Source organism: Pelodiscus sinensis, chromosome 31 (genome assembly GCF_052426305.1).
Source record: "Pelodiscus sinensis isolate ZL-2025 chromosome 31, ASM5242630v1, whole genome shotgun sequence".
Lineage (NCBI taxonomy): Eukaryota > Metazoa > Chordata > Testudines > Trionychidae > Pelodiscus > Pelodiscus sinensis.
Window position 1 is genome coordinate 13249495 of NC_143082.1, and position 18748 is coordinate 13268242.

General features: G+C 53.5%; 1 protein-coding gene across 4 annotated transcripts in view; it reads left to right on the plus strand.

Moving 5' to 3' along the window:
* The window catches only part of LRP1 (LDL receptor related protein 1), a 171684-nt gene that overhangs the window by 25330 nt on the left and 127606 nt on the right, over positions 1-18748 (plus strand). For all 4 annotated transcript variants that reach the window (XM_089774574.1, XM_089774576.1, XM_089774577.1 and 1 more), the window contains exon 2: positions 16981-17103. In XM_089774574.1, coding sequence (XP_089630700.1) covers positions 16981-17103 — 123 coding nt within the window. The remainder of the gene's footprint in view (positions 1-16980; positions 17104-18748) is intronic.

The window sequence follows — 18748 nt, forward strand, 5'->3', positions numbered from 1 at the left end:
GCCGGGGAGCTGGCATGGGAGAAATGGTGCCGAAAGCAGCGTGGTGATTTCCTACTTCAGTGCTCCCCTTCCCGCACCATTGGTGTGTTGGACAACTTTCATCACTGCACCGTGCCTCAGTTTCCCCTCCCCTTTCCTGCTTGGATTATGAACTCAGAAAGAAACCTGGTAAAACTTCCTGGCGGCCCCCCCGGCTTGCCTGGATCCAGCCTCCAATGGCTCAGGGGACCCTCCCAGTGTTGGGAAGCCCACGCTGGTGCTCCAGTGCCCCTGCAGGGCTGGAGCGCACACGGTCGACTAGCCTGGGCCCCCTAAGGTGCTGGTGTGCGAGGGATATGTGGGGAGTGTCTGTCTCCTTTTCAGTCGGGGGCTGCCTCAGTGAGAGGGTTTTTTGGGGTGGGGGTGGGTTTTTTTTTTCTTTTGCTTCTCACTTGTGCACGGCCTCCGATTGATTTTTCCGTGGGTCAGCCCCCCAAAGCTCCCCCCCTACCCTAGGGGAAACAGGAGCCCTACCAAGCCTTGTGATGCTCCAGCCCCATGGGAACGTGGGTCAAGTCAGACAGCAATTCTTTAGGGGCGCGTGGAGATTGCAATTCAAAAAGTTACAGCTTGGTCAGCGTCCCGCTCTGAACAGACACGCTAAATCTCCTGCAATCAAACCTCCGTGCGCTCTCGGACCCCATTTTTCTTCTGCCAGCTCATGTGGCCATCCACACCGGCCGGGGGTGGGCTGGGCGAGGCGGGCTGCGAGGGGGAACTGTCCACGGGAATTGGTCTTGCTGCAAAGGCCCCGCTCTTGTTTGCAAAGAGTGTTTTCCGGCCCCTCTGCCAGGCATGCCAATGAGGGCTCACGCTGCACCGAGACATTTTTTTTTTTTTCCTGCATGAAAGGGAGCCAGTTGTAGCGAGTTCTTCTGAATGCAGCATTATCCCGGGGCAAATCCAGGAAAGCACATGCAGAAAGCGAAGCCCGTGCCTGCCTGTTTTCCAGCCCCTGGCCTCTGTAACCTGACGCTTGTGAGCCAGTTTAGAATAAGTCGTCCCTCCTGGCCACTCGGTTACTACAGGTCTGTTATATTTTCCTGCCCGGATGTTATTGTGTTTTATGGTAGCTCCCCATATACCTTGCTTGAGGCTGCCCTGGCAGGCGGGTTTGGGTTTCCCTAACGCAGTGGTCACCAACCAGTAGATCGGGATATGGAGCCTTGGACGGGTGATCCTGAGAGGTTTGGCTGGGAGGCTGTTAAGCGCAGGCACTTCATCTGCCCCTCTAAAGCGCTGCTGTGCAACTTCTGCCCTCTGCCTTGGAGTTGCTCCCCACCCATGCGAGCCTCCTGCTTGCTATGCAAGGCATGGGAAGAAGAGGAAGAGAGGGAGGGGTGAGCCTGCCTTAGCCCCCTGCAGCACCACCGCCCAGAAGCCACCTGTGGTAAGCGGTGCCCAGCTGGAGCCTGCATTCCGAACCCTGGCTCCAGTCCTGAACCTCGCCTGCCCCCAGCCTAATAAAAGTGAGTGAGGATGGGGGAGGGAGGATGGAGTGAGCAGGGCGGGGCTTCGGGGAAGGAGGCGGGGCCAGGGTGTTTGGGTTTGAGGTAGATCCTGGATGGCACTTCAATTCAAAAAGTGATCTCATGCTTGCAAAGGTTGGAGACCCCTGCCCTAACGTGATGCTAAAGATCGTTTGCCCGTAGACAAGTGGTGAAGCCGGTTGTGTTGAGAACATCTTTGCGGGTCCCTGGGAGGCTAGGAATGGAGCAGTGCAGGCGATTAACCGATAAGCACAGGCTTATCGGTTAATGCTACAGCATTTCCCTTCCCCCTGCTTGTTAATTTTCTAGCAGCACCGGGTCCAGGACCTAAATGCTGAGCTCTGCATTTAAAGTGTTATTGGGAGGTAGGCAGCCCGGCTCAGACCCCCGCCTCTCCCCCGACAGGGCTGCTGCCATCGCTGTAACAGAGGCAGCAGCGAGGGGAGCTGGTTTTTAAACCGGCTCCCCTTGTGGGCCAGCTCCCACCTGGCATCCTGCGCTGCTGCCTCGGATCCAGAGGCAGCAGCACGGAATGTCATCAGGAGCGTACTGCCTGCCAGCCCCGCCCCTGGGGACTATCGAATAGTCGAGTAACCGATAATAACGAGGTGACTCAACGATTCAGTTAACTGAGATTTAACATCCCTACTGCAGGCCCCCGTGATGTAGGACTCCCGCCCTGGGGCTGCCTTAGTGCTTTTCAAGCAGGGATCTCAAAGTGGGACCCAGGCGTCCTGGTTCGCAGTCCCCCTTGGGTGTGACTCTGCTCCCCTTGCTGGGACTCGAACCTGCGACCCTGCACTTTCCCTCCTTCTCTGTGTCCTCATGGGAGGGGAAAGGGTAGCTAGAGAGCTGAGCGGATATCCTTGTATCCTCTTCTGGTAGCCAGCAATCCAGGCCAGCTGCAGCTAAATCACTGAGCTCCTTACATTTAAAAAAAAAAAAAAAGGCAGTGAACTTTTTTAAAAATCTGAGTTGGAAAAAACAAAACACGATCTCGTCTCGAAACACCCTCGGGCCGCCCCCTTGGTCCCCGCGTTTGTAGCTTGAAGTGATTTGTTTAGTCTGTTTCCATGCCTGGCGCGGTCCCGTTCATTCATCCCAGGCCTCTGCCGGTGGGTGGGGAGAGACTCGGCGAGAGAGGAAACTTCCGCCCAGCCTCGGGCGTCTGGTTTTCAGAGGCCAGGCGGACTGTTCTACGGCTGCCGAGGGGCTGAGCTCGGAGGCGGGGCCGGGGCGGCAGGAGGTGGGGACATGGGAACCTTCCTCCCAGATGAGGCCCAGCTCTCCGGCCCTGTTTACATCTCTGGTTTGAGTCCAGCTGGCCAGGGCTGTGTTGTGCCCAGAGGGGATCCCTCATGGCAATCAGATCCCAGCCTCCCTCCTCTTGACTCGGGAACGATCCCTCGGCTTTCTCTCTCCCCTTATCTCCAGGCCCCTTTGTGTGTCTCCGTTGGTTGTGTTCCTCTATAAACTCGTGACGGGTCTGGCGAAAATAAATAAGGAAGTGTTATTTACTCTTCCCATCCTATGAGAATGAGGGGTCTCCGAATGAAATGAATCTGCAACAAGTTTAAAACAAACCAAAGGAAGGGTTGTTTCTCTCCCCTCCACCCCCCATTTCCAATTAACCTGCGGAACTCCTTGCATACAGAGGAAGTTATACAGACCAGGACTTTAACAGGATTCCAAAAAGAACTAGATAAATTCATGGAGGTTAGGTCCATCAGTGGCTATTAGCCAATTGGACAGGGATGGTGTCTCTAGCCTCTGTTTGTCAGAGGCTGGGAATGGGTGACCGGTGGGATCACGTAATGATTCCCTGTTCTGTTCACTCCCCGTAGGGCACCTGATATTGGCCACTATGGGCAGACAGGACACTGGGCTGGATGGGCCTTTTGGTTGGCAATGTCCACTCTGTGTGCCAGCCCCTCCCCCTACACAGCTTGCAGGGGGGAGGGGAAACTGAGTCACGGAATGGCGAGCCAAGTCACCCAGCAGGCTGGTGTCAGAGCTGGTGAGCGAATCCCTGCCTGCCAAGCCCTCGGTCCTGCTGCCTTTCAGAGTTGCCTGCCAGCGGCTCCTCCGTAAGTGTCTGCTTTCAAAATTGACATGCAGCAAGCCCCAGGCGTGCAGTGTTCGGGGGACTGCGTCTTGTGGCCCTCCTGCTGCAGGCCACGCTGCAGAATGCTGGCTCGGGGAGGGGGCGGGCAGGAGGTGGGATGCCGGAGCTACGCAGCTGGGAAACTGGCACGTTGATCCATTTAGATCCTGCTAAGGCAGCGATGCTGCCGCTGCTTACTCTGGATTTAGACAGGGGGCTGCCTCCTTCCATAGTGATGCACGGCAGTGTGACACCCTCCAGGTGAGACCAGGGCCCCTTTGCACCAAGCAGTGTGCAGCTTGACCGACCGACCTGCCCCGCAGCGTTTCTGGCCCACGCAGAGCGGATCAAAATAGACGATTTTTAAAAAAAATTGGGTGTTTTTAAATTGAAATCGGGTTGTTTTTTAAAAATTTTAAAATAGCTGTTACACTTCAAGCTCATCACACACATGCGACACCCACACGGACAGTCTCCTGACAATGAATTCGTGGCTCTCGTCTGTCCAGCCTAATGACCAACTCCTCGTGCTTCCCGCAAGTCCTGCGCGTCCAATTTCTTGTTTCTCCGCAGACTGAAAAAAGTAAGACAAGCAAGGAAAGACACAGACTGGATAGAGTTGTTTTTGCGCTATGCTTATGTGGTGGTGGACTTTGGCCAAGCGCGGCAGAGGAGTTAGTTAACACGTTGTCTCGAAGACAGACACACAATATTTAGGAAAAGCCGGAGGCGGCGTAGGAAGAACAGTAGAGTGAATTGGAAAGGAGAAGAGAAGACTTTATTCAGCACACAATCCGCCTCCTGTATTCCCCCGCATTTTTGCCACAGAAAAGCTGTCCTGGCAAGAGACGCCCTCTCGGGGGGTATTTTGAAGAACTCTGTCCCCCGGGTAGAAAAGGAAAACGTGTCAAGCGTAGACAGGGTCTCGCCGCAAGAATGAAACATCAGAAGGAAAACTGATTGGGAGCGCATAGCTTGGCTGAAGGTGTGGATATGGCCGAGTAGATCAGCTGGTTAGTACCTTCAGTCGTTCACTGGGCAACGCGTCACTCTTCCAAGGCGCTCTCGACGCCTGTTAGTAGAAGTGGGATTTGACAGGGACATTCCCACGCTGGTTGCTGGGTTGGATGTTGCTAGAGGGGGAAAAAAAAAAGTTTAGCTTTGCAAATCCTTCTGGCTTGTTGAATTAGTTAACTAGGTTTAGACTGTCACTCAAGCCTACAGCATAGAAAGCTGCCGAAAGAGAAATCCAGCTGCTGCTGCCATTTTCTTATTTTATGCCACACAACGCCACCATTTGGAACATCGTGGCCACAGGCCATAATGGCGACGCCGTAAGTCTGTTCCCGGTTTGACTCCAGCCGAACTCCGCTTTTCCCATTCTATCTTCGTTTCCTTCCAAAACCAGACATGCCCGGGAGTTCAGTGGGGCTTACTCCAAAACGAAGTGCGCTCGAAGCACGGACCGTCTCAGCTTTTTTGGGCACTTGATTTAAAATCAGTCATTTTTTTGAGGTATGTGATTTTTAAATCGTGATTTCAATCAAGGATTGAAATCACCGCGATTTAAATAATAGAAACATAGAATACTAGGACTGGAAGGGCCCTCGAGAGGTTATCGAGTCCAGTCTCCTGCCCTCATGGCAGGACCCAGTACCATCTAGAACATCCCTGATAGACAATTATCTAACTTGCTCTTAAATATCTCCAGAGATGGGGATTCCACACACCCCTAGGCAATTTATTCCAGTGTTTGACCACCCTGACAGGTAGGAATTTTTTCTAATGTCCAGCCTAACTGTAGTTTAAGCCCAAATCCACCTGCCTACCTCACGTTTTGTCCACTTGGGCTCAGGGTGGGAAGTATTGGTCTGTCCCATGCTGGCTGCCGAGCGACCGGGGTAGTCCGGAGCATTTGGGGAGGGGCAGATAGGAAGGCCACTTCCGAGCACAGCGCGGGTGGCAACAGTGGATGGGGGATTCGCTCATTGCTGATGTGTTGAAGCCGAGGGAGGTGTAAGACCCAGAGATGTCCGACCTCTCGTCCGTTAGTCCAAGTGGCTGCCGTCCCCAATTCGTGGCAGGGCGAAGGGTAAAGCTAAGTGGGGGGTGGGGAGGGTGCCAAAAGAAATGTTTTTAAGTCCTTGGAAGAGGCTCTACCAGTCGCCTTGTGGTTCTCCATCGTGGTAAAAAAGAAAATAAATAAAAATTGGGTGGGGCCCCGCAAAAGGCGTTCAGATCGTCTTTCCTGTTTTTCGTTTCTCGTCTGGCAATTTCAGCCGCCTCCTGCTAGCAGCAGAGACACGCGTGTGTCTCAGGAATGGAGCGTTGCTTCCGTTGGAATATTTTTCCCCCCTGCAAAGCAATGGCAGCTTTTTCTTTTTTCCAGTATTTAGTTCTTTTTTTTTTATGAGTTTATGCCCTGTGGTTTATTGGCAGTAGGCTGACTTGAAAGAAGGGAAAGGGAAAAAAAGTATGTATTTTTAAAGTCAATATTGACTTTGTAATTGAAACTGCCCTTCCCCCTCAACTGAAATAAGTTACAAACAGCAAAAATGCCTGTGGCTTTTGCAAATGGGAATAATTCGGAGTGTTAACAGCGCCTCATTCATGGAAATGGAGGCTCTGCAGAGCTGGCCTAAATATTCTAATCCAGATGCAAGAATTGCAAAAATGTTGCACGTGGAATGTGTCGAAATCTTGTATTTAAAAAAAAAAAAAAACCCCACCCAACCAAAACAAACCTTGCGAGCGGTGAGTCCAGAAAGTAGCCTACAAGATTTAAAATCCCCTTGTTTTCCAAAGCAAACCCTTTGACAAGTTTAGGTTGGCGAGTGGTTAGTCAGTTCTGTGCGGGTTTTACGGACGTCAGCAGGGCCGGCCCACAACATGCTGGCAGCTGAGGCGGGGAGCTCAAATGACGCCCCCCTGTCCCCTCGCTTGGGCCAAAACTTTGAAAGGTCTCAATTCTCTGGGTCCTAGTGACGCTCCCCACCTCGCTCCCCTCCCAGTCTGGCATGTGAATTTCAGGCGTGCCTCAGTTCTCCGAATGGTAAGGCCAGCCCTGGACTCGATCCTCCCCCAACTTTGCCAACTTTTACCATTTTTGTTGAAGGCCTCGTTTTTCTTCCCTGAAAAGTCTCAGCTCCTGGAGTCATTGGATTCACTCTCAGCCTGGTGGTTTTTTTTTTTTAATAAACAAAAAGTAAAGTTCTAGTCTTCAGTATTGCACAGAACAGCTTGCAAATCCGAATCCTAACCCAGAAGGTGAATTATTTCCCATGCGCCTCTCTCCACTCTCCCAAAAAACACCCTTTCATTTCTACAAGGGAGAAAAACAACCCAGTGTCCTGACTTGAAGGCATTTATTTGCGGGTGTGGCTTGACTCATACTTTTTGAATGCTTGGGATTGGCAGCGGCAGGTCTCTGGAAAGCTAAGCTCCATCGTTTAAAACCAGGGTTGGATGGAAAACTCTGAATCTTGCCTACAGAAGCCTCCCCTGTCCTGAGATTGAAGCATGTTGAATTTCAGGCGTGCACGGTGATTTTGTTGGGTGACGTTTTAGATTGAGAGAGAGGCTTGAATCCGGTTAGGAATGCAAAGGCTCTTTCAACCTGGAAACATTTGAAAGGTGCCTTAAAAATGCCCGGTGGAGCTGGTAGGACTTGGTACTGCAAACGCACGGAGCAGCACTGTTGAAGTCAGTGGGACAAACCTGCGGTCCCCCGGAAATGCGCACGAACAACCCTACCAAAACAACCTGGTGGTAAATCCGGGCTTTTGTTTGTTGGCAAGGCGAAAAGCTTGATTTTTCTGGAGTTTTGTTCTAAACGGTGAGAGAATTCTTTGAATCTTTCCCCAAAGGGCCCCCGGCGTTCGATTTCCAAACAGCCCGTAGAGTAGACGCTTGTCTCTTTCACCAAAAGAAGTTGGTCCAATAAAAAAGAGAGCAATTCGCCCACTTTGTGTCTCTATCCCAGGACTACCATGTCATGCTGCAAACATAAAAAACCCAACATTTTTTCTCTGAAACGTCTGAACGGAATTGGAGATTGGCTGTTGAGCGTGGGGGAAGGGAGGGAGGGAGAGAGAGCCATCCATCCAAACCCGAATAGATACGGTTTGGTCCGTTCTCCATTGATCTGCGACTTCCTCTGAGCTTTGGCGTTTTGTTAATGCAGCCGCTGCAACGTGACCAAAATACCGTGCTTTGCCTTGAACATGTTGGGCGCATCCTGCTCCCTGTGAAAGCACCGATGGGGTTATGTTTAAAAAGAAACAAAAAAAAGCCAAAATGGCTTGACTCTGCCTTTCCACTTCCTCTGTGATATGTAAATATCACACGGAACCTTTCCTCCTCCTTTCCCCACCCCCGCTCCCTTTTCCAAGCAACCTTAAATACTTCCTCTTTAACTGCGCCGACGCGTGAAAGCCTTACATTTTAGGATCTTAAATATTAATGCAGGAAGGCGGATGGTTTGTGCTGACGGATGGCTGAACCAGAGAAACTTGCCATTTCTCTCCCGTAGTTGGCAGAAACCCTGGATAAATTGAAATGATCAGGGTGGAAAATAGAGTGAGAGATGAGGGAAAAGTGCATCTGTCCCAGTAGCTCTGGTGTTGTTTCAAAATGCAAGTGGCTTGGGGTAGTGTTTCTCAACCTTTTTTTTTTATAAAGTACTCCCTTTAAAAAAAAAAAAAGTACCCCCAGTACCTCCAGTTTTCAGACACACACAATTTTTTTTCTACCATTGCAACACATTTGCACACGTAGCCGGGTGGGTGATGCAATTTTTGGGTGTAAAAAGTACAAAAATAATAAAATGCTGTAAGACTTAAAACAAAAGTTCAGTTTTCGCCAAATTTCAGTTGTGTTGACATACCCCCTAGACTTCTCTCGAGTACACCTATGGGTACTCATACCACTGGTTTGGGGGGTAAAGATTAGCGCGTGGCTATTTTATACGCCCGTCGGCAGCTTTCTGGGATTCTCGGATGTCTGCCTTCCCCTTCAGCCTCCGCCCCTCCCCTGACCGGGGGTAAATCTGTACAGAGAATTTCCACCCTGATTGACCCGAGTATCTCCAGCTACCCGCCCGCCCCAGGAGTGAATGCAGAGCCAGCTGCTTGTCCCTGAGCATGCGGTGCAGATAAGTGGGTTTTGACAGTCTTCCAAAGTGCGAGATCACGTGCACTAGTGCAAAAAGGGAAGGGGGAAAAAGAAAAACACCAAAACCCCAAACCAAAGCCCATAAGGAATGTGGAGTCGATTCATTTCGTTTTCTTTCCTCCCCCTAAGAACATCTGTTTTGCAAATCATGCTCATTCCAGTCGATATTTATTGCCAAGGCTGTTTCCTTTGCAAAGTTAAAGCCAGCTACCTCCCCCTTGGCCCGTCTTTCCTGCGGTGGAAGGGGGACGGAACGGCAGCATCACGGACCACGACCCCGTGATGCCAGGCAGCATACGAACAGGGAACAAACAGGCGGTCTCTGCTCCAGAAGAGCATCCAATCTAACTTAGATGTGAGCGCCCGTCTATTGCGTGCACTGGTGGGTCGTTGTGTAGGTCACACTAACATGCTCGAGCTGTAATCAGGGCCCCTCGTTTTGAGACGGCTCGTGCTCTACAGAGCCAACAGAGCAGACGCCGGTGGGGAACTGAGGCACAGAAGGAGGAAACAACTTGTCCAAAGCCAGCATCAGAGTGGGACTCGGAACCAGCGTTCCCTCTGATTTACTCCATTCACATGTGGAATAATTTTTGTTCTGTGCGCCAATTCATGCATGCATGTGCACCACCAGTAGAAACACATGCTGCTGGCGGTAGGAGCTCTGTTAATCAGCTGAGCGGCACCTGAATCTCTCTTGTAGGTGGCTGCCCAAGCGCTTAGCTGACAGGGAACACTGCTTGGAACCCAGGTCTCCTGTGTGCCAGTCTAGTGCTCCACCCTTTAGACCACACTACCCCTCTGTTTCCTCCCTGGAGGCTCTTCATCTCTCTGTTGATCAGTCACCGGTGGGAACGGCGATGCTGGCCGCGTCATGCCTTTAGAGAGAAAGGGGCTTTCTCTCTTGCCGGAATAGGCGCTTGCCTTTGATTTGTAGCAGAATGACCTGCTGACGGCTAACGAGGCAAATGGTTTCCGTGGACGGCTTCTGTAGCTGTACCGTCCCTGCGGAATGAGCTGGGCATTATATCCTGCATGAAGGGCTCTTTATACTCCTCCCAGAGTCGGAGCTCCCCTCTCCCCTTCCAGCGCTGCTGCTGCTCGCATTTCAATGAAAAGCTTGGCTCTTCACAAACGCCCCGTCCTTGGATACCTTCTCCAATTGTCTGCCTGGCACCTTGACATGCTTATTTCTGGGGCTCCATTAACCCGCCAAGTACGGCCGGCGAGAAGGGGGGAAAAAATGCAACTTCTTATCCAAAGAGGGGGGATATGATAGAGGTCTATAAAATCATGAGTGGTGTGGAGAGGGCCGATAAAGAAAAGTTATTTATTAGTTCCCTAAATAGAAGAACTAGAGGACACCAAATGAAATTAATGGGTAGCAGGTTTAAAACGAATAAAAGAAAGTACTTCTTCACACAGCGTGTAGTCAACCTGTGGAACTCCTTGCCAGAGGAGGCTGTGAAGTCTAGAACTATAATAGAGTTTAAAGAGAAGCTGGATAAATTCATGGAGGTTAGGTCCATAAAAGGCTATTAGCCAGGGGATAAAATGGTGTCCTTGGCCTCTGTTTGTCAGAGGCTGGAGAGGGATGGCAGGAGACAAATGGCTTGATTATTGTCTTCGGTCCACCCTCTCTGGGGCACCTGGTGCTGGCCACTGTTGGCAGACAGGATACTGGGCTAGATGGACCTTTGGTCTGACCCAGTACGGCCGTTCTTATGTTCTTAAAGCTTGCATCGACTGGGGGCAAAAGACCTATCTGGCTTCAAGATAAAGCTCGATGGGTTTATGAAGGGGATGGTTTGATGAGGTAACATGATCTTGGCAATTTATTGACTTTTCACTATCAGTCCTGAGGCAGGGAGTGTGCTCCCTCATTGAACATTGGGAACTGTGGTGCTTTACCAAAATCCTGCAGCAGTGAGTTCCGCAGGCTGAGTTTGATTTGTCTGCACACGGGAGCTAATCTGGAAGAAGGTGAAATAAGGAAACTGAGGGTCAGTTGACGAAATGAATAGGCAGCAGGTTTGGAAACAAAAGGAAGGATTTCTTCGCACCCCGTGCAGTCAGCTTCAGTGCTAGGGAATGTTGTGGAGGTCAAAAATATAACCGGGTTCATAAAAGACGGGGATCAATTCATAGAGATAAGTCCAAAGGGGGCTTTCCCTCCCCCCATGCTCTGGCTGTCCCTAAACCTCCAGCTGCCACAAACCAGGGACTGGAGGACGGGAGGGGTCACTTGAAGATTCCCTGTTCTGTTCACTCCCTGTGAAGCACCTGGCATTGGCCGCTGCAGTAAAACAGGGTTGGGGGGGGGGGGGCTAGATGGACCCTTTGCCGCCATTGACTTTTTCTGTTAACTCCATGAGTGGATGCTCTTATTCCAGAGTGAGAGCGCTTTATTCCGAATTAGTTTAATCCCTGTCCAAAGTGGTTAATTGAGTTCGGAGCAGAAGCGTTCCCCATCTGGTGTGCCTGGGGCAGGGTTAATGGGGAGGAGCTCGGCCGGACCAGCCGCGAGCGGAGAGGAGTGCTGATTAAGCGTTGTACGGTGGGTGGGGAAGCATTTCCTGTTATCCTTGGCCAATTGACTTTTCAATTTCACGGTTTTGCAGCAATGACAGATTTACATCCCATCTCCTCCCCTCCCCCCTCCGGTATTTCTCCTGGGATCTCTTTGCACAGAGCTAAGTGGGGAAAGCGGAGGGGTCTTTTTGCAGCAGGGGCTGGTGGAAAACGGATGCACTGGGCTTTTCCCCCGTCTGTCAGGACCGCCGAGGTGATGGCTTGGCCGTTAAATGGCAGCCGATGAATCACATTTCCCCGGCAACCACCTCGCGGTTGCTCCCCGGATGGCATTGGCATGGAGACGGGCACATGGGAGGATGTAGTGGGGGCTGGGAGGGTGAAATTCACCCTGCGGCGGGCGGGTCTCTGGATCACGTTAGTCGAACGAGCCGCGTGTCTTCCACATGCCCTGTGGTGTTAGTTGCTTAAAAACCCTTCCCTGCTCCAGCAGGGCCAGGGATATAGCCGTTAATATGGCCTGTGCATGGGAATAACCCTCGCTTGGCATCCACCCCGTCTTGCTTTGTTTTCGGGCACTTGTCCCCCGGGGCTTGGAGCAGGAGGCTCCGGACGGGGAGAAAGTTCGAGTGTTGGGGGTGGGTCTTGCGCGTCACTTGCGCTGCTCTTGTGGGAGAGGGGCACTGGAGAGCCAAGTCCCTGCTGGCCTGGGGCCGAGCCGTGAAGGAAGCCCCGGAAACCACATCCACGAGAGCAGGGGATTTCCCCGGGTGCCTCTGCCTCTCATCTCCCTCCCTTCCAACCGGTGAGAGCAATGATCCTGCCTCGCTGTGGCTAGCCTCGCGGGCGGCCTATTGCCGGGCGCTGCCAGGGCACTCGGCATTTCTGGTCCAGGTCCTCCCTCGAGCGCCTCTCCTCTGAAGATGCGGGTTTTGCCCACAGGCGCTTAGGGGACTCCAGACGGCGTGGGGTTAGTCTCGAAGGTGCCAGGGGACTGCGCATTTTTTTTAAAGTTAGTCTCCACACGGCCCCCCCTCCCCCCGAGCCTGTTAAAAACCCACAAGCGTTTGGGTTTGTTTTTAAAAAGAGAAGATGCAGGGCTCTTTCGCCTGTCCTTACGGGGCCTGGCAGCTCTGCAGCATCCTAGCCTGCGTGAACCGCCCTGCCCGACGGGGGCTGGAGCCAGTGGGCTACAAGGAGCTGTGAGTGGGGGTCTTAAGCCCACCCAGTCCCTAGACCGGGGTGGCCAACCCATTAAACGAAGAGAGCCGAAACAGCGGCAGGAAGAATTGCGAAGAGCCGCACCAGAATTGTTGAGGGGGAAAAAAAAAAAAAAAAGACGCTGCCCCTTTAAAATATGCGGGTTAGGCTTTTTGGCCACATCAGGCTGCCGCTGGCCACCACCATCTTGCCGACCCCGTTTTGCTGCGCTGGGCAGCTCCCCTGCACCCCCTGAGCACAGGGAGCCGGGGGCTGTTTGTAAGGGCGCATGGGAGGGCTTCGTGAGCCGCACATTCAGGGTGAAGCGCTGCAGGTTGGCCCCTTCTGCCCTAGACTTAGGAACTCAAGTTCTGGCTTGAGCCGCAACATCCGCACTGGGGATCTAAAATCCCGATGAATCAGTTAGCGGGTTCAACGTGATGTTTAAACCAATTAACTAATTAAGCGGGATTCCCGCAGGCTGGAGCACCTCCCCCCCCCCCATGGGCGGGGCCGGCCCCCGCACGAGGCTGCCGACTGCTGGTGGTGGCCCCACGAGGCTGCAGGGTAACTGGTTACCAGTAAGCATCATCCGATAAGCCCTCCCAGCCTTTGTCTGGCCTGCAGCCACTCTGCCGGGACCCTCCGGCAGGGAGCCAAGCCACTCTGCACAGCGGGAGGGGAAAACTTTGTGCACTGCCCCACCCCCAGTGGCTGGGGCCCATTAGTTGCCCCAACCCCCGGCACGATCTCTGAGCTCCCTTTGGCTGCAACCAGCCAATGGCAGCTGAGAAGTTGTGCTGGGGGACAGGGCAGTGCACAGCGCAGAGAGGCATGTGGAGAAGCTGCTCTGAGCTCTGGGGCAGCAGCAGGTAGGGGGCCTGGTAGTGGGTCCCATTGGGCTGCTGGCCTGGAGCTGCCTGAGTAAGTGCCTCCTGGCCAGAGGCTGCCCCTGGCACCGCACCCCCTCCTGCATCCCAACCCCCTGCTCCCAGGTTACCACCCAAACCCCCTGCACCGGATCATAACTCCCTTCCAGACCCTGCACCCCTCCTACATCCCTCCCCCAGGCCAGAATCCTCTCCTGGACCCTGCACCCCACCTCCAAGTCACAACCCAAACCTCCTGCCTCCAGGTCACAACCCCTTCTTTCACCCAAACCCCCTCCCACACGCCGTACCCTCTCCTGCATCCCAGTACCCTGTCCTGAGCTCCATTCTGCCCCCAACCTGTGTCCCAGCCTCCGTACCTCCTCCATGGACGAGTGCGGCCCTTCGCCACTTACCAAAACCTTGGACAAAAGTGTCAGTGGGGAGCCGAGAGAGTCTGTAACTGGAAAACCGTAAGAAACAAGGAATAGTCTCACGGCGCCATAAATCCTCACAAAACATTGGGGCTGCGTCTAGATTGGCACGGACGCTTTTCCGCAAAAGCCACTTTTTGCGGAAAAGTGTCCGTGCCAATCTAGACGCGCTTTTCCGCAAAAAAGCCCCGATCGCCATTTTCGTGATCGGGGCTTTTTTGCGGAAAACAAATCTGAGCTGTTGTCACTGGCCCTTTTGCGCAAAAGGGGCTTTTGCCTGAACGGGAGCAGAATAGTATTTCCGCAAGAAGCACTGATTTCTTACAGTAGGAAGTCAGTGCTTTTGCAGAAATTCAAGCGGCCAGTGTAGACAGCTGGCAAGTTTGTCCGGAAAAGCGGCTGATTTTCCGGAAAAACTGGCCAGTCTAGACACAGCTGTAGATGGCATCGTGAGCCTCGGTGGGCACGGCCCACTTCTTCAGATGAATGGCGTTATTAACGGTCCAGATCCAAAATAAATAGGGGGTGGGGGAGGGGAGAAGGAAAAAGGGGGAAAGTATCAATTAGCGTGTTCATGCTACACGAAACTGAAGCTGATCGAGAAGGTGCAAATTGATTTGGGCCCCCCCCCCATCAAAAATTATTGCCCACCCCTGGTGTAACTGGTTCTCCGTTCACATCCCGAGTCCATGCTGCTGCGGTTTGCACGGTCACTTAAATCCCTCTGTTCGGACCAGTTTCCCGAGGCTGGGAAGCTCCCTGTCGTGCATAGGAAGGGGGGATCGTGTAAACCTGGGTTCATTGTTTATCCTTTGTGGTTACAACCCGCCCCTTCCTTCTCCCTCTGTGCTCGCTGCCTCTGTAAAAGCTGGCTCCCCGCATGTACCGGCTCCCACGTGGCCGCCTCCCTCCCCCGCGTGTAAACGTGCATTCACTGGCAATTTCAGCGCGTTCACGTTTGCCAAAATAACAACCCCAGTCATAACCCCTGCCGCCCCGTCGGGTCCCATTTCTGGTTCTGGAAGCCGCTTGAGCCTGTTTTGTTTTGGGAAAGCCAAGACGGCGCTGGCACCCCCAGGAAACCAGCACCCATCGCCACCCCGCCCGTAACGTGGCGAGACTCGGCCACCCTGCTGGTGGCCACGTCCCACCTCTGTGTTTCAGCCTGCTGGGCTGGGCCTCCCGTGTGCTTTTCCTAGCACAGCAGCCAGGCTGAGCACCATGAAGGTTTTAAAACCGTCACCCTTCCTTATTGCTCTGAGTGCGTGTGTGTGTGTGTGTGTGTGTGTTCTCCCCCCCCCCGCCCTTTTTTATTTATTTTAATGGGGTTTTAATTGCCTGCCTCTTTTTGCCATCTATTTATTTTTAAACAAAGCTCCGAGCTGCGGTCTCCGGGCGACAATTAGCGGAGAGCTGCTGGCTCGCTGTGGAGAGACCCCAGCAACCTGACGAGTTTGAGTTCTTTCGGCACTGTAGTGCCTACGCTTAACACCCCCTCCGCCTCCCACAGCTGCTTCCCAATAGAGATCTGACTTGCAGACCCGAACAGTCCCTTGTGTCTTTAAATGGTTTGAAAATACCAACAACCGCTCCCGGGCGGAGCTCATCCAGCATCCCGAAGAAACACACAGCCCCGGAGACGCCCGGAAATCTCCTGGCACATCCACGTGAAACCTCACAAGTCGCTCCCATATATTGATTCCGGTCCAGCTGCTCCTCTCCCTGCTCCTTGCGCGGGTCACACTGCTGTGCAGTGGTTGCTTGTCTGCTAAAGGTGGGGTGGAAGGATTCCCCTCTGGCCAGCTGGGGCATTTGCTGGCTGTCACCGGGGTCCAGCTGAGCCTTGGTTCGGGTCTCTGCTCTTCCTCCGAGGCCTTAAGTCGCTTAGATCTTTAGGCACCAGACGCCCCTTCAGGGAGGTGCCTTACCTGGAGGATGTGGGCCATGGTGGGTTTGCGCCTTAGGTCCCCCTCAGTAAAACGGGGGTGATGGAGTTTCTCTGCTTGGGGGAGCTTGTGTGTGGAAGACTGAGGCTCAGATGCTGGGATAAGGGGGGACCCAAAAGTACCCTTGAGGGATGCGGCTCTGACCCCAAAGACAGTTGGGTGCTGGAGGATCTGCTCATGTGCCTGTCTTGTTGAGCAAGGGGGCCGTGCGTTGGTTGGGGGGCTGAGAGTGACTCGGTGCTCTGTGTGTGGAGGGAGGGCGGAAAAGGTCCAGCTTCAGTCTCTGTGTGGGGCCTGGGCTCGTTTGCTTTTGGGCCTTCTGGGGTAAGGTGTGGGGGGAAGTAGAGCTTCCCCCCTCCGATCTCCAGTTGGGTCTAAGCTCCCCCCCCCCCCACTCCCCCAGCTCGGCCCATCTGCTCAAGGATGGAGTTTGAGTCCTGTCTAAGCTCTCCTGTGGCTACTGTCACCATGGCGACGCACTCCTCAGGAAGGAAAATGGCAAGGACCGTCTGATCTGGTGGGGGGGGTGCCATACCCCAGCCCCGCCAGGTCTGTGATGCTGAGCGCGGCTCTTCCCGGCTCCATGCCTCGGTTTCCCCACACATCTTTTCACTTGTCTTGCTCAATGACTGTTCAGGGCCTAGTAGAATAAGCCATGGTCTCAGCCAAGGCCTTGAGGTGCTCCTGCAGGTCAAACTAGCCCTTTTACACGGGGGTAACTGAGGCAAGGGTCAGCGCTGGAGCCTGGGGAGTGTGTGTGTAAGTGCAAGGACTTCTTGGAAGGGGAAGTGTGTTTTAATGCCTACTCGTGCAAGGCAGCGTCATGTTATCCTTGCGATTTTTAAAAAAAAAAGTTACTTGCTGTTTGTTCTCCTCTGGGGGCTTTAAACTTTGTTTTCATTATCGAGCGTCAAAAATAAACCGCCTTTGGTGCCCAAGCACTAATGTATCCAAGGTAAACGATCTTTAAAATCTGCTAAGCCATGATGGATCCCAGCTCCTGTAATTAATGCCACCGCTTACATCCTCTTCCTTCCTTAGGGGCGAGATAGCTGCACACCGATGCTAGGTGCAACGTTTTTGCTAACACAAAACGTCACATTCAGTCAAATCCAGCTTGAATTTGTTTTTGGTAATAACGTGCGACTCACCATGTTCATTATTATTATTTGTTTTATTTCTTCTCTTATGTAGCACCGAAGACATGTAGCCCTAAACAGTTTGCATGCAAAGATCAGATCACATGCATCTCCAAGGGCTGGAGATGTGATGGAGAAAAAGACTGTCCCGACGGATCGGATGAATCCCCCGATATATGTATGTATCCCTTTGTTTCCTGCTCACTGTGTGTCCGTATTTGTATTTTTCTACTGCATGTTCTGTCTAGGTCCCGAGCTGGCGTCACCCTGCACGGTTTCTACCTCATCCCTTTTCTTTCCCTAGAACCGTTCGCTCCCCGCATCTGTGGCAGATGTGAGGGGGCTCTCAGGAAGTGAACCGAAGTATAAACCGTCCATTCTATCGGAGCACTAGTGCTTTGGTGCACCCCAATAGCACGCTTCTCCAGGGCCCAGTGTTTTGAGGTCACGGAGACCTATGAACGCCCCAATCACACTTTTAGTGTGGGGATTGCTGTACATTGGGCAGAGTCTATAGGCCGCTCCAGCCCCCGCACTTTCGGGGGTCCTGTGGCTGTGGCCCCAACTGTCCCATGGACGGGACATGATGGGCCTGGGGGAGGCTGGCACAGAATGGCAGCAGGGCCCCCCCCGCCCAGCTGTCTGCTCCCCTCTGCCCCACCACCCATCGCCCAGCCTTCTGTGCCTGTCACCGCAGTCGCAGGCAGCAGGATCCCCCCAGTCTCTGTGAGTGGGGGGGGCCCGACTCCTGCTGCCCCTCCGCACCAGCCCCCTCTGTAATCCCTGGCTCCTTTGCTTGGGGGAGGGGCTTCTGGCAATGGGGCGGGAAGGGGTGGGGCTTGGGAGAAGGGATGGGAGGGGGCGGAGCAGAGGCAAGGCGGGGATGGGGCCAGGGGCACTTGAGGGGAGGGTCGCCCTATGCTCCCCTAGAGATAGCCCTGATATTGGGAAATAAAAGAAACGAAAATGGAGGATTCAGCGAATGCCGTTTGTACTGAAAGACAAGATCCCCACGGCACTGTGGGCTGCCTGCCTGAATCATTTGTCTGGGGCCTTAATTATTGGCGGTTCGTGGGACCGCCGGCTTCGGCGTGCCGGTCATTTGCCTTGCAGAAATAATGCTGGCTGGTGCTGGAGATGAAGGAACCGGGTGCCCACCTGGTATGTTTGGTTGCAGCGCTGCACCGGGTGTAAACGTGGCTCTCTCTCTTAGCAGGGGCTTGGCTCCTGAAATTTGGCCCCCTTGGCCGTGCGGATTATGGTGCTGGGCTCAGCAGGTGCTCCCCTCGGGTTTCCGCTACGTAGGAGTGGGTGACAGTCTGCTGTGTCAGCGCTGGACGCTCCCAGCCCTGCACGCCCATCCCTGGCCAGGCGTGACTCTCAGGCGGCAGGTGGAACAGAAGGTTGATTGGTTCACAGCGTAGTTCAGACTTCTTGTTACAGGAACCAGGAGCCGTCAGTACAATCCGTCTCGGGGAAAGGCGGGGCCCAGAGCCCCAGCTCCCCACCCCAGCTAGGCTCCCTTCCCCCCCAGCCAGCTGAAAACTAGGCAGCCCCACCTCCTGCCTTGTTCTGCTTCCAGGCCCAAGGTGTGAGTCACCTGGTCCTCAGGAGGTGAGAGAGAGACTGAACATACTTCCACAGCGAGTCATGCCCCGCCTCCCCCTCTCCATGCAGATAGTGCTGCAGTGCTCGGGGAAACTGAGGCACGCCCACACTTGCACACGGAGTCACTGCAGAGCAGCATAAGACAGTAGGAATCGCACAACAAAGCCAACAGGGAATGTAACAACAGAGTGAACACAGGGCTACAAGAGTGGGCA